At 42.8% G+C, this 12,646-nt stretch overlaps 2 protein-coding genes across 6 annotated transcripts in view; one reads left to right on the top strand and one right to left on the bottom strand.

Annotated features, from left to right (window-relative positions):
• The window catches only part of Tp53bp1 (tumor protein p53 binding protein 1), a 73,515-nt gene extending 67,679 nt beyond the window's left edge, over positions 1 to 5,836 (top strand). For both annotated transcript variants that reach the window (XM_028766928.1, XM_028766929.1), the window contains 3 exons: positions 449 to 648; positions 1,546 to 1,691; positions 2,054 to 5,836. In XM_028766928.1, the coding sequence (XP_028622761.1) occupies positions 449 to 648; positions 1,546 to 1,691; positions 2,054 to 2,241 (534 nt within the window). In that variant the 3' untranslated portion in view covers positions 2,242 to 5,836. The remainder of the gene's footprint in view (positions 1 to 448; positions 649 to 1,545; positions 1,692 to 2,053) is intronic.
• Positions 1 to 12,646, bottom strand: part of Tubgcp4 (tubulin gamma complex associated protein 4) — a 31,090-nt gene that overhangs the window by 300 nt on the left and 18,144 nt on the right. Inside the window, exons 12-19 of one of the 4 annotated variants that reach the window (XR_003711354.1) lie at positions 11,436 to 11,543; positions 10,937 to 11,075; positions 8,105 to 8,282; positions 6,591 to 6,725; positions 5,170 to 5,286; positions 4,436 to 4,575; positions 3,781 to 3,914; positions 1,894 to 2,502 (exon numbers count right to left, since the gene is read on the bottom strand). Coding sequence is in view for 2 of the 4 variants with exons in the window: in XM_028766930.1 (XP_028622763.1) it covers positions 3,902 to 3,914; positions 4,436 to 4,575; positions 5,170 to 5,286; positions 6,591 to 6,725; positions 8,105 to 8,282; positions 10,937 to 11,075; positions 11,436 to 11,543 (830 nt within the window). In the remaining 2 variants the exon portion in view is untranslated. Of the gene's footprint in view, positions 1 to 1,893; positions 2,503 to 2,995; positions 3,915 to 4,435; positions 4,576 to 5,169; positions 5,287 to 6,590; positions 6,726 to 7,452; positions 7,876 to 8,104; positions 8,283 to 10,936; positions 11,076 to 11,435; positions 11,544 to 12,646 lie in introns of those variants that run through there. The other 3 variants (XR_003711355.1, XM_028766930.1, XM_028766931.1) reach the window with 3 other exon arrangements.

Raw genomic sequence — 12,646 nt, 5'->3', positions numbered from 1 at the left:
GGGAAAAGGCCCCAGAGGGGTTTGGGTGGCTGAAGTCCAGGGTACTGTGCCACTGTGCTACTACTACTCCAGCCCAGCATTTTCATTGTACACAAGGAAGAGAAGCTAGAGTTTGTGTTAGGTGGTAGTGGCTCTGTAGAGACAGCACACAGATTGAACTTATGTAGTAAAGCTAGTATTGGTAGTGGTGTTTCCTTAGCCTGGAAGGTCAGGAACTGGGTGTGGTTTGCCTTCCAAAAGATGTAGGTGAGACAAGGAAACTGTCACAGGAAGCAGTTTGGGCTTCTCAGTGAGCCAATGCAATTTTAAGTACAAACACAGATTATTTAGTATTTTTGATACCAATTGGAAGTCTACATCTGTTCTCAAGGGCTCATTAGGTGCAGCTAATCAGGAAAGGTTTTCCTAGAAACCACCAGACCAGTCAGTCGGGCTTCTTTTCTTTTAGTGTAACACAGCCTACCAGTGTCTCCTAATTGCGGACCAGCACTGTCGAACCCGCAAGTACTTCCTGTGCCTTGCCAGTGGCATTCCTTGCGTGTCTCATGTCTGGGTCCATGACAGTTGCCATGCCAACCAGCTTCAAAACTACCGTAATTATCTGCTGCCTGCTGGGTATAGCCTTGAGGAGCAAAGAATTCTGGATTGGTGAGTGTTTGGGAGCCCATATAGAGCTGAGAAGACAGGAAGACTAGCATTTTGGGAAGAAAGTCTAGTTGAGAAATTGAAGTGTTACTAGAAACTGGAATGTCTGTAGACTAAGAATGAATTTGAAATAATTTCAGCAGTTAAAGTACTTTACTGCCAGAGCCTCATTTTACATTGGTTGGGAACCTTCTGTGTGTGGAAAGATTAGTGTATGTGGTCAGTGTTCTCCATTACGGGAAGCATTGAAATTACAATTAAGTTTCAACTATTAAACTTTAAGAGAGAGGGGAGGCGGGGCTGGAGAGATGGCTCAGCGGTTAAGAGCACTGACTGCTCTTCCAGAGGTCCTGAGTTCAAATCCCAGCAACCACATGGTGGCTCACAACCATCCATAATGAGATCGGATGCCCTCTTCTGGTGTGTCCAAAGACAGCTACAGTGTACTCATAATAAAATAAATAAATAAATCTTTAAAAAAAAAAAAAAAAAAAGAGAGAGGGGAGGGGACTAACTTGATTTGTTTACTAGCAAAGTCTGGGATCCTAGAATGTATACCTTATTCAGAAGAGAGGCAGAGCATGTTCAGTACATGGCTTAAGAAAGCATGCAGACGGGCCGGGTGGTGGTGGCGCACACCTTTAATCCCAGCACTTGGGAGGCAGAGGCAGGTGGATTTCTGAGTTCGAGAGTTCAAGGCTAGCCTGGTCTACAGAGTGAGTTCCAGGACAGCCAGGGCTACACAGAGAAACCCTGTCTCGAAAAACAAACAAAACAAACAAAACAAAACAAAAAAAAAGCATGCAGACATGAAGGACTCCCTTTGCAGAGCTAATTGTTAGATATGATGGGCCATACTAAGTTTCCAGTTCCCAAACACCGTCTCCAACTCTTTCACAGGCAACCCCGTGAAAACCCTTTCCAGAATCTGAAGGTCCTCTTGGTGTCAGATCAACAACAGAACTTCTTGGAGCTCTGGTCTGAGATCCTCATGACAGGAGGGGCAGCCTCGGTGAAGCAGCACCATTCAAGTGCCCATAACAAAGGTACTGGAAAGCCTGTGTGTTTCATAGTCATTCCAGGGATGTTCTTAGACTCATACCTGTTAGCCTGTGTATTCCAATTCTGCCCTCATTTTTAAGATAAGTCCCACCTTCAAAAGGGATATGATGTAAGTGAAGGATAATGATATTCAGGCTTCTATAGTCTCCAGTGGCATTTCCATTCAATGTTCTACAAGGTCAGAAGTGGTGATTACAACTTGTATTTTAGATTGTGAACATACAGTATCTGGAGTAGAGGGCTTTGGTGTGGCTGAGTAGGGAATACTGGTTAGAAGGCACACCTGTCTCTTTTTACTAGAAGCTAAACTGTTCTTTCCTCATTCACTTCCCTCTACTTTTTGCAGACATTGCTTTAGGGGTATTTGATGTGGTGGTGACAGACCCCTCATGCCCAGCCTCGGTGCTCAAGTGTGCTGAAGCCTTGCAACTGCCTGTGGTTTCACAAGAATGGGTGATCCAGTGCCTCATTGTTGGGGAGAGAATTGGATTCAAGCAGCATCCAAAATATAAACATGATTATGTTTCTCACTAAAGATACTTGGTTTTACTGGTTTTATTCCCTGCTATTGTGGAGATTGTGTTTTAATCAGGTTTTAAGTGTGTCTTGTGTGTAACTGTATTCTTTGCATGGACCTTGTACATAGTTTTATTTGCTGGACTTTTATGATAAAATAAATGTTGAATCTCTTTGGTTGTAGTAACTGGGATGTCTTCATCTGTTTCTTTGAGCTTAAAATCTCAGAACATGGTAAACACAGGATCTTCTCTGAAGTTTTTTTCAGCAGGCTTGCCACTTTAGCAGTAAAGCAAACAAGGGAAGATAAAAATAGAGGAATGAACTTTATTCTGTGGCACCACTATCAATGTCAAAATGTTATCCCAGGCTACCTAAAATGTTACGCTTCCAAAAACGCAGTTTAAAGTAGGTGCCTAGATGAACAGTACGTAGTTCTAAAGTTGAGTGGGACTAGGGACAGCTCTGGGTATCAGGAGTTTATTAACAGATGACCTGCTACTGGGAACATGAACATGACCAGTTGTTGAATGGACAGTGACTATTTGCTGAGACAGTTCTCAGTAAAATAAGTTGTCACACAGTTGGAAGCTATTCCTTCCTCACACTCATCATCATAACCCCTGATAACGAATGACTTCTCATTCTCTAAGTGAAGGCTGTCTTATTTCTATAGAGCCAAATAGTAAATACTTTTAGGCTTTGTGGTCACTTGTCTGTCTCAACTTCTTGTCTTGCTGTGAGATGAAAGCAATCATAGACAATAGGTAAATGAATATGTGTGGTTGTTTGAATAATACTTTATTTACAAAAACAAGCAGCAGGCTGTTATCTGCTAAGCCCTGCTTTTAGAGGTAACAGTGGAAGGGGTCGATCCTCTCCAGTTGACAAGTACGGGGCTCAGGCTTTCATGGTGGGCAGAAGACAATGTAGATGAAGAGAGGATTAAGTGACTACAAACTGAGGCCCGAATGCTGTGTTCTTGTCCAGCTTGAAGGGAAGGCATGTCAGTGAAGTGTTCCTTTTGTTTATGCTGATGAGAACGTACTAACGTTTGTTATAGCCAGTGGTGGCTAGGCTGTCTGACCATAAAACCTTAACTCCTGTGGCAGGTCTAAGGTGGGAAAACTGGGTTGCAGTTTTCAGTTTCTAAAATCTGAACAATTTGACCTCTATCATCTTTAAATTCTTCAGATAAAGGATACTCAAATTTTAAATTTCTGGGTAGGACAAATTATAAGGTACAGAAAAAGGAAAAGCCCGCAGCTTGTCTAAAGGCTTTTCTAATTTGGTGATAACAAATAGAAGCTTACCTACGCATAAGCACGATTCCTTTCTTACAAAAGAGCCAAGCCTAAAAATATTCTATCAGTCCCCATTGTTTACTGTGGTTATCTTCCATAGGAATACAGTAAATGTTCAATAAACCACTGTTAATAAACCACAAATGAACCCACTCAACAGATGTCTTAGTGTAAAGGATCAAAGCCTTCGTGTGGTCAGCAGAGGGATATCAGACCCCAGTTCCCCTACAGGAATGGTAGGAAAGATTTATACCTCTGAACTTCTAAGACCCTTTCAGCAGTCTGTAGGCATTTGATGAATGACTAGAGAGATTTGTTACAGACATCAGAACGTGGTAGGGCTGACTGTTACTTCATTTTATGAACCAGAGTTTTCACATCCCAAAACTATAAAAGAAAAAAAAAGAGTTTCATTAAAATGTCATGCCTTCCAAAGAAGCATGGCAATCTGAGAAAAGCTAACACCACGACAACAACACAGCTCTCTTAAGAAGCTGTCCCACTGGATATCAGTATTAGATCTAAGGAGTTGAGAAGAGAGAGCAGTGGCCAGTGAAGCACGGAACCACAGCTGCACCACAGCTGCACCACAGCTGTACCACAGCTGCACTGCTGCTAGTACATGTCAGAACAGGCTGTGGAAGCCAGACTGCCCGCCCCCTAGAACATAGCAGTGCATAACCTAACACAGAACTTACCTCAGTTATAGTATTTTACTATGCTGATGAATCTCACTAGAAAATAAATTCTAATAAAATAATGGAATATGATCACCCTGCTCCCACACCCCTCCCCCCCTTTATAAAATGAGGGCAATCTGGAGATGATGGCAGCGTTGCACTTTGGTCTTCTATAGTTCATTAACCCCCTCCTCCAAACCTAGTAAGTGCCCCATGGATTGTTCCTACCTGCCCAGAGTCCCACCAGCCTGGGTGTAATATTTGTTATAGTCTAGCCGGAGCAGTAATTGAGCCAAATCTGAGTTGATCTGGTGATTCCGAACACTGGAAAGAATCTTGAACAGGAGTGAAGACTGGCGACTAAACCCCTGTTGAGAGACCCAAGCTGTCAGTGACCATGAAGAGTGCTGGGTGCCTGGGGGGTCTTTGGAAAAGCTTTGCTTAAATGTTTGCAGGACCACCTGGCCCTTCCCATATTTCCATTTCTATCAGCTACTAAAATGACTTTGACTTCTTAGTACCATGTCCGTGAAATGCATGACTCCCATGAAAGTATTTTCTTATTAGTAGGAACTTTAACAGCTCGTTTAAGATTAATGTATTCCATCACATACTGGGATTGCAGTGAGCTTGCTTTGTTACAAGGAGATAAATATAGTCTGAGATTATAATTACAAGTGAGATAGGAGGCTGGTTCAGGGAAGGAAGTGGGATGTGAGAAAATGAGCACAAAGCCAATGCATACTTGGTGGGCTGAATAAACTATTCAGGGCTGAACTATTTCTGAACACTGTGAGGCAGCACATTATAATCATCAAAACCCACTGATACCAGCACTTTTACCTTTTTATCTTGTCATTTCTGTGTCTGTTCTGGAAAATGCTTTACTGACCCGGAGCAAACACTGCTCGCTCCATAGGTGGGGATGGAGGTATGTATTTTCAGTGGCTAGGCAGACTCACCTTCACGAGAATGCTCAGCTGGGCAGCTCCACGCTCATCCAGTGGACCCAGGTTCTGACTGACCAGTGAACAAAAACTGTGACAGAGATCTAGGATTTCATTCAGACAGTGAAACACCTACCCAAAAATATAGCTGGCGTTAAGAAATGAAGAAATCTCTGAGAAAAGTTTTTAACAGCTTACCTCCCATGTCTGATCTCAGCAGACACACCACAACCTTCAAAGCTGTCTGGCCCTCCCAAGCAACATACAGAATCCCTTCTTAGGACGGCTGGCTTCTCTGACTCCCTGGACAAAAGCTCTGCTCTAGTCACCATTAACTCACCATTTCTTAGACCCACTGAGTATGCTCTTGTCTTTGAGCTCTGAGTGTTGTTCCCGGGGATTTTCTCTCTTCTCTTTAGTAACAGTTCAAGCCCCATTCTCTGTGAAATGCTCCTTTCCCACTGCAGTCTTTAATGATCTCCAGCCTTCTTCTGCTGTAGTGTCTGTGTTGTTCATTGGTGATTGTCTGGGCCACCTGTGCTGTTGCTGACTTCTGTATGTACATGTCTTGTTTCCAACTAGATTGTGAGCTCCTTAAGGGCAGAGCCATGACTTATACCTCTTTGTATCCCCAGTGCCTTGCATACAGTAAGCACTCAATAAAAGACTTCAATTATGATGACTTGTTGTTCTGATGTGCTTTTCCTCAAGGATAGACCCATGCCATGCAAGCACAGTGCCTACCACTGTATTTTAGAGTGGCAGCTGCTTAAGTTACTGCTTCTTGGTGAAGGAAGTAGCAGCCCCCAAATACCAGAGTACAAAGAAGCCCATACCATTTATGGTTGGTGCCCTGTATAGTACAACTTGCTCACTGCAGTGATTAAAGTGTAAGCACTATAGGGTTATTTGAGTCCCACTTTTCACCTTGGGATTGGGACCAGCTTGTATGCTTGCAATTATTGGTGCTAAGACACTAGTCGTTTGACTTAAGAGTTTTCCGGCCTTAGATTTTTCACAGGGTCACAGATGATTCCAATATGTAGTCAGTGTTGCGTGCCACAAGTGCTAAATGTGTGTGCTTGTGATGGACATATACCCAGGCACAGTGTACCTATGAAAACAACTTTCAAATTTTTAGATGATCTTGGTCCAACAGATTTCTAAGAAAGTGAACTCCATTGTTTCCCTGTAGAGTCAGAGAGATTTCTGAATTTCTCTAAGTCATTTAGGAGTGGGGGTGTCAAACATATTTTTCCTATATTTATTCACCTTTAACATCCTAGTTCCCTTTTAACACTGTCTTTTTGTTTTACTTTGAGTTGTCAAAAATGTAAGAATGAAATTGAACATGCGCTGAATAACAGTTTCATTTCTTGTCAATTCCAAGAGCCTACAGGAACTATTAGGCTAAGCAAACAACCACTCCTACTTACAGGCTTCAGCAAAATAAAGGATTGGGCTAGCAAATTGCTTAGGAAGTGGTCGTGCGCCAATCGGATGCTTTCAAAGTCCCTTGTAGAATTGATCTGATGAAGCAGCTGTGAGAACTGAGACTCCAGCACATCTACCTGATAAAACAGATAAAACTTTTTTTAGCACCTGGCACATCCTGAGGGTTCTATTTTATGGTTCTTCTCATCTTTTATTTTTAGTATATGCGTGTGAATTGCTCATGCCACAGAGTACATGTGGAGGGCAAAGGACAAATTTCCAGGATTGGTCCCAGGTCATCAGGCTTTGTGGCTCGAGCTTTTACCCACTGAGCCATCTCACCAGCCCTCATCTTCCTTCTAACCACTTTAGGCTGTCCAGTGACATGTTTCAGTGCTGAGCCTTGTAGAGTGTGTGTGTTGCTTGGGGCCGGTGTATGCAGGGGAAGGCTGTAGCACTGAACTACCTTCCCTGCCATTTGTTTCTTTTGATACAGGGTCTTGCAGCTCAGGCTTTGCAATTTTCTTTCCCGACACTTCCCAGTGTGGATGTTACAGTTGTGTGTCAACAGAACTGGTTGTATAATTTCTGTTTTTGAGACAGGGTCTCATGTAGCCCAGGCTGACCTGAAACTCATTGCATAGCCAAGAATGACCTTGAACTTCTGATCCTCTTGCTTCCACCTCTGAAATGTTAGAATTACAGGCTGGTGCCACCACACCTGACATTTTGCAGTGCCTGAGCTCCAACCCTTCCTGAATGCCATGGAAGTACTCTACCAACTGACCTACATTCCCAGTCCCAGTTGTTAATTCCAAATAATAATAATAATAATAATAATAATAATGTGTTTTTCTTGCGTGTATGTATGTGCATCACATGCACACCTGGTGCCACAGATGCCAGAAGAGTATGTCAGATCATTTGGGATTAGAGTTGTAGATGGTTGGATCCACCATGTGGATGCTAGGAAACAAACCTAGGTCCTCTGCAAGTGCAGTCAGTGCTTCAAATGTCTGCAGATCACTCTTCCCTACCCCAGTGTAATGCACTCATGCTGCGTCCCTTCCACTGACTTAGAGCACACTTGTCCAACATGTAGTCAAGGGAAAGGTATGGGATATGCAGAGCCAAGGAACAATAAAAGTTACAAAATTAGTCAAAAGATTGTAAGTTTCTTTTTCTTTTTTTTGGCCAGGCATTGGAGGTAGGGGTTGTTCCATGGTTCTTTGATGTGAACTTTTTAATTGATGATGTCACGCCACAATGTCAAAGGGTTGGCTGTGTCTGAGAATTCCAAAACACAAAGGGTCATGTCAGCAATCAGTGCATTGTTAATACGTATCCTAATTCCCTTTATCCATTTATTTCCACTTAAAATGCCAAGCCACATACCTAGGGACAGAACTACTCAGTTTTCTCCATCTGCAGCATTTTACCAAATATAGAACAGCAGACCCTTCTCTGCTTTCTAGGCTCCTTTTCCCACCTCTTCCATCCACTGCTCAGAACGCACCTGGAGATAGTACTGAAGATTATCTACCAAGAAAGCCATGTGATTTCTTAGGCGCCACTTGACTGCGTCTGTCTGGTTAGATTTGAGGTGCTTGCGCTGCATCTGGAGTGCCCAGCAGTGCTGCAGTTCAGCTTGGACACGGCGCACACTCAGTAAGTACTTAAAAACAACATTGTACCTGTAAAAGAAGCATCATTGAGATACACACCTTATTCCAACCCCTCCTGACACAACAGACATAGGGCTGTCACCTCTCTAGTAAGTGACAAGAATAGTGTATTTATGCAGTAAATTAGATAGCAGAGAAAAATGAATTTCAGTGGAACACCAAATATAACTAAGCCTCAGTAAGAGCCTGTCACAAGGGAATAAGGTGGAGCATGAGTGAGGACATCCAATGTCCTTTTAACCCTGCAGCCAGTCACTCATCACACCCCCATATACATCACACATGTGCACACAAAAACATTAAATACTAAAAAGTCTTAAACAGTAAGATAATATTAAATATTAGAATATTCTATCAAAATAGTAAAATAGTAAATACTTTAAGTATTAAAATGTGTTTATTTTATTAAATATTAAAAGCATTACTTTTTAAGCAATATTAAATAGTAAGTAAAACCCACATCTAACAAGGAGGTGAAAGGACTGTGAGTGGGCAAACTTTGGAGTCTCTACCCAGGTCTGTACATCTTGTCTGGCTGGACTGTGAGTTCTGAACCTGTTGCAGGATCTTTTCCTTGCATCAGCCTCATCTTTTCCTGATTCTACACTCCTCTGTATATTCTAAAACAGTAGGTGAGCTGGGAAGAACGAGGAGGCTAGAGAGAGGTAGGCTGAAAGAAATGGTCTTTTCCTTATTCTTGTAACCACAGTGAGAATGGTTTCCTTATCCTGTCTCAGGTTGCAGTGTGCTTTTCTCATGTCCTTCCTGAGGATATCCTGTCCCACCATGCACTGGGCAGATGTTCATTCCAAGGAACAGGATTGTAATCAAAGCATTACATGATGGTCCACATTGAATCATGGTCTAGCCCCCTCATTCCTTTGCCCTACCTTGGCTGTCTTTCCATGGAGGTAAAAGGATTGTGCTGGTTCATTTGTAGTAAAATTGATATAAGCTAGGGTCATCTGTGAAGGAGGAGGCTCAACTGAGAAAATATCTCCTTTCAGCAAGTCTGTGGGGGCATTTTCTTGATAATGACTGATGTGGTAGGGTCCAGCCCACAGTGCAGTACCATCTCTCTGCAGTGGTTCTAAGTAGTATAAAAAAACAAGCTGAATGAGCCATGAACAACAAGCCAGTAAAGCAGCACTCCTCCATGATTTCTGCTTCAGTTCCTGCCTCCAGGTTCCTGCTCTGACTTTCCTTCTTGATGCTATATGCTCAAGCCAAACTAAAACCGTTTGTTTCTGGGTACTCTTCACCACAACAACAGAAACCTAACTTATATAAGGGTCCCAAGTACATTAACATCATGAACAGTAAATCATAAAAATCAGGGGAGGTCTTCTAAGGACTGTTGGGAATAGTCAAGTGCCAGAACTTAGTATCACATCTGAGTCTTCATATTCCAAAGGCCACAAATTAGTCTACAAATAACAAACTACAATTGCTTATTTGTCAATTGAAACATGTCTGGGCTGGGTATGATGGTACAAGCCTTTAATCCCAGGGCTTGGAAAGCAGAGGCAGGCAGATCTCTGAGTTTGAGGTCAGCCTGGTCTACATAGTAAGTTCCAGAACAGCCAAAGCTGTATATACAGACTTCTCTTAAACACAGTCTGGGGCTAGAGAGATGGCTCAGTGGTTAAGATCACTTGCTGAATTCAGTACCTGGTACCTATACTGGGTGCCTCACAATTGCATGCAACTCCAGTTCTGGTCTCCATGAGCACCAGCATGCATGTGTACAGACACACACCCACATAAAAACAATCTTAAAATGTGTCATTTTGTGTGTGTGTGTGTGTGAATGCAAGTGGGCATATGCTATGGCACTCATGTAAATATCAAACCAGACCTCCCTTTATACCCTGTTTGAGACAGTGTCTTTTTGCTGTTTGCCTCTGTGTATGCCAAACTGACTGGCTTGTGGACTTACTGATATTCTGTCTCTACTTCCTATCTCATAATAGAAATGCTAGGATTACAAGGCATAGTCATACTCAGCTTCAGATGCATTCTGGGGATTCAAACTCAGGTTCTCTCTTTATAAAATGAGTTATTTCTCCAGCCCTAGTCCAATTGATTCTAAGTGGCTATATGCCTTCCAATTTGTTCAGGTCCTTACCATTCCATATTGTCTCATGGCTGTCACCTCACTTACTAATGTGAATTGCCTTCATCAGATTTGCCTGTGGGCAAATCTGTGGAGCATGTTTTTGATTGATGATTGATGTGGAAGGGCCCAGCCACTGTGGGTGATACCATACCTGGAGAGATGGATCTGGGATGTGTAAGGAAGCAAACTGAAGAGCAAGCCAGTAAGAAGCCAGTAAGAAGCATTCTTCTAGCTTCTGCCTCTGCTCCTGCTTAATTCCTATACTGACTGCTCTCAATGAAGAACTGCTGTCCAGACATATATACCAAATAAGCCCTTTCCTCCCAAGTTGCTTTTTATCAGTTGATTTTTCACAGTAAGAGAAAACAAACTAGACACTCGTTTAGCTCCTGAGTCTGCAACCTCTAGCCTTCTCGTGTAGAAACCAGCTGCACGACTGGCTTGCTTCTATCAATGCTACTCTTGTTCACTTACTTTCCCCTTGGATGATAATGTTTCCCTTGGGAGGGTAATATTTATTTGGATGAAACTCAGAAATACTTACTTTTCCAAGACAGCTGGGGTGAAGAGAATGTGCAGTGGCCACTGTACTTTGTAGGAAAGCCCTAGAGCAGCCCAGCCGGAAGAAGGAGCTTCCCGGGGGGATGTTTCCCGAGAAGGCACTTCTCTTGGTTGGGTGGCATCTGTTACATAAAGACGATAACGTTGTTAATTAGAACCCGAGAGAGAAGGTGAGTTACACACACACACACACGCACACACATACGAGACTTCAGTAGTGCTGAAAAGCAGCGCTGAGGCAATAATGGCAGAGGGGAGGAGACCTCTGCGAGAGCTTTTCCTGAGAGGTGCCTTAGAGAAAAATATAGACACATCTCAAAAACAACATTGGAGTGCCTCAACCTTTCTGGAATTACATTTGTACCTTTACAAAATTGGAGTAATAAACTAGGTGATTTCTACAGTCTGAAATTACGCAGTTTCTGTGGAGGGATAATAAAGACCAGAAGTTGCAGAGAGGAAACAATCAGAGAATAGCAAACCTTTGTGGTCCTTTCCGTGATACTCAATTGTCAAGTGCAACAGAGGGAGAAGGTTGTCATCATCTAGCAACACCTTGTGTGCTGACTGTTGAAAGGCCACATTCACATCTTCAAGAAAGCACATGAAAGCAACAGCATGGATCAGGGTCAGGGCATCTGTGCCTTCTGTCTGATAGCATTAAGTCCTCCTCCGTGTTATTCACAATTCTGAGAGAATCGCTCCTGTTCAGTGCAGTTCCTATAGTGTCAGTGGGGCTGGCAACACAATTCTTGGAGACACAGCATGTCAAATAGGTTATGACGGCTGATTTTTTTTAACTTCATTTTGGCTGTTTTTTTTATAGACTTGATTTAAACAATCACGACCCTCCATTTTCCCTCCCATTTTCTTTGTCTTGGCTCGGATCCTTATTATATTCTTGTGCTTGGATGGGGGTGACCATTAAACTGACCAAGGGGAAGACACTTGCTGAAAGAGGCATATCCTAATCCTGACTTCTTCACTGTTACAGTTATAGCCATGCTGATCTGGAGATGGCCAATTAAAACAAAGCACTTCACTAGATTTCTTTAATTTGCTTCTAGAGGCCAGGCTGGGCTGTTACTGATGTCTTGGGGAGTCCTCAGGATAAGGAGAAAAGTCTTGAAAGTACTGAAGTCCTTTGCTTTGGTTGTTCTGAAACCCAGTTATACCCAAGCATAAGGGAGCTTTAGATATAACTGCAATTTTTTTTTTTTGGTTTTTTTTTTTTTTTTTTTTGAGACTGCGTTTCTCTGTGTAGCCCTGGCTGTCCTGGAACTCACTCTGTAGACCAGGCTAGCCTCGAACTCTCGAACTCAGAAATCCACCTGCCTCTGCCTCCCAAGTGCTGGGATTAAAGACGTGCACCACCACCGCCCGGCGCAAATTATTTTCTAACTAGGCTTTCTGAGGTTAGGTCTCAGAAAAAAAAATAAAAATAGGTTTGTGGGGCTGGTGCACTGGTAATTAAGAACACTGGCTTTGGGCTACAGAGATGGCTCAGTGGTTAAGAGCACTGGCTGCTTTTTCAGGACTGGAGGACCCACATGGCAGCTCACAACTCTCTGTAACTCTAGTCTCAGAGGACCCAGTGCCCTCTTCTGTCCTCTAGGAACTGCACACAAGGTACACACACACACACATACATACATACATACATACATACATACATACATACATACATACATAC

The sequence above is a fragment of the Grammomys surdaster genome, unplaced genomic scaffold (assembly GCF_004785775.1).
Source record: "Grammomys surdaster isolate TR1022 unplaced genomic scaffold, NIH_TR_1.0 170, whole genome shotgun sequence".
Lineage (NCBI taxonomy): Eukaryota > Metazoa > Chordata > Mammalia > Rodentia > Muridae > Grammomys > Grammomys surdaster.
This window is presented reverse-complemented; position numbering and strand designations above follow the sequence as displayed.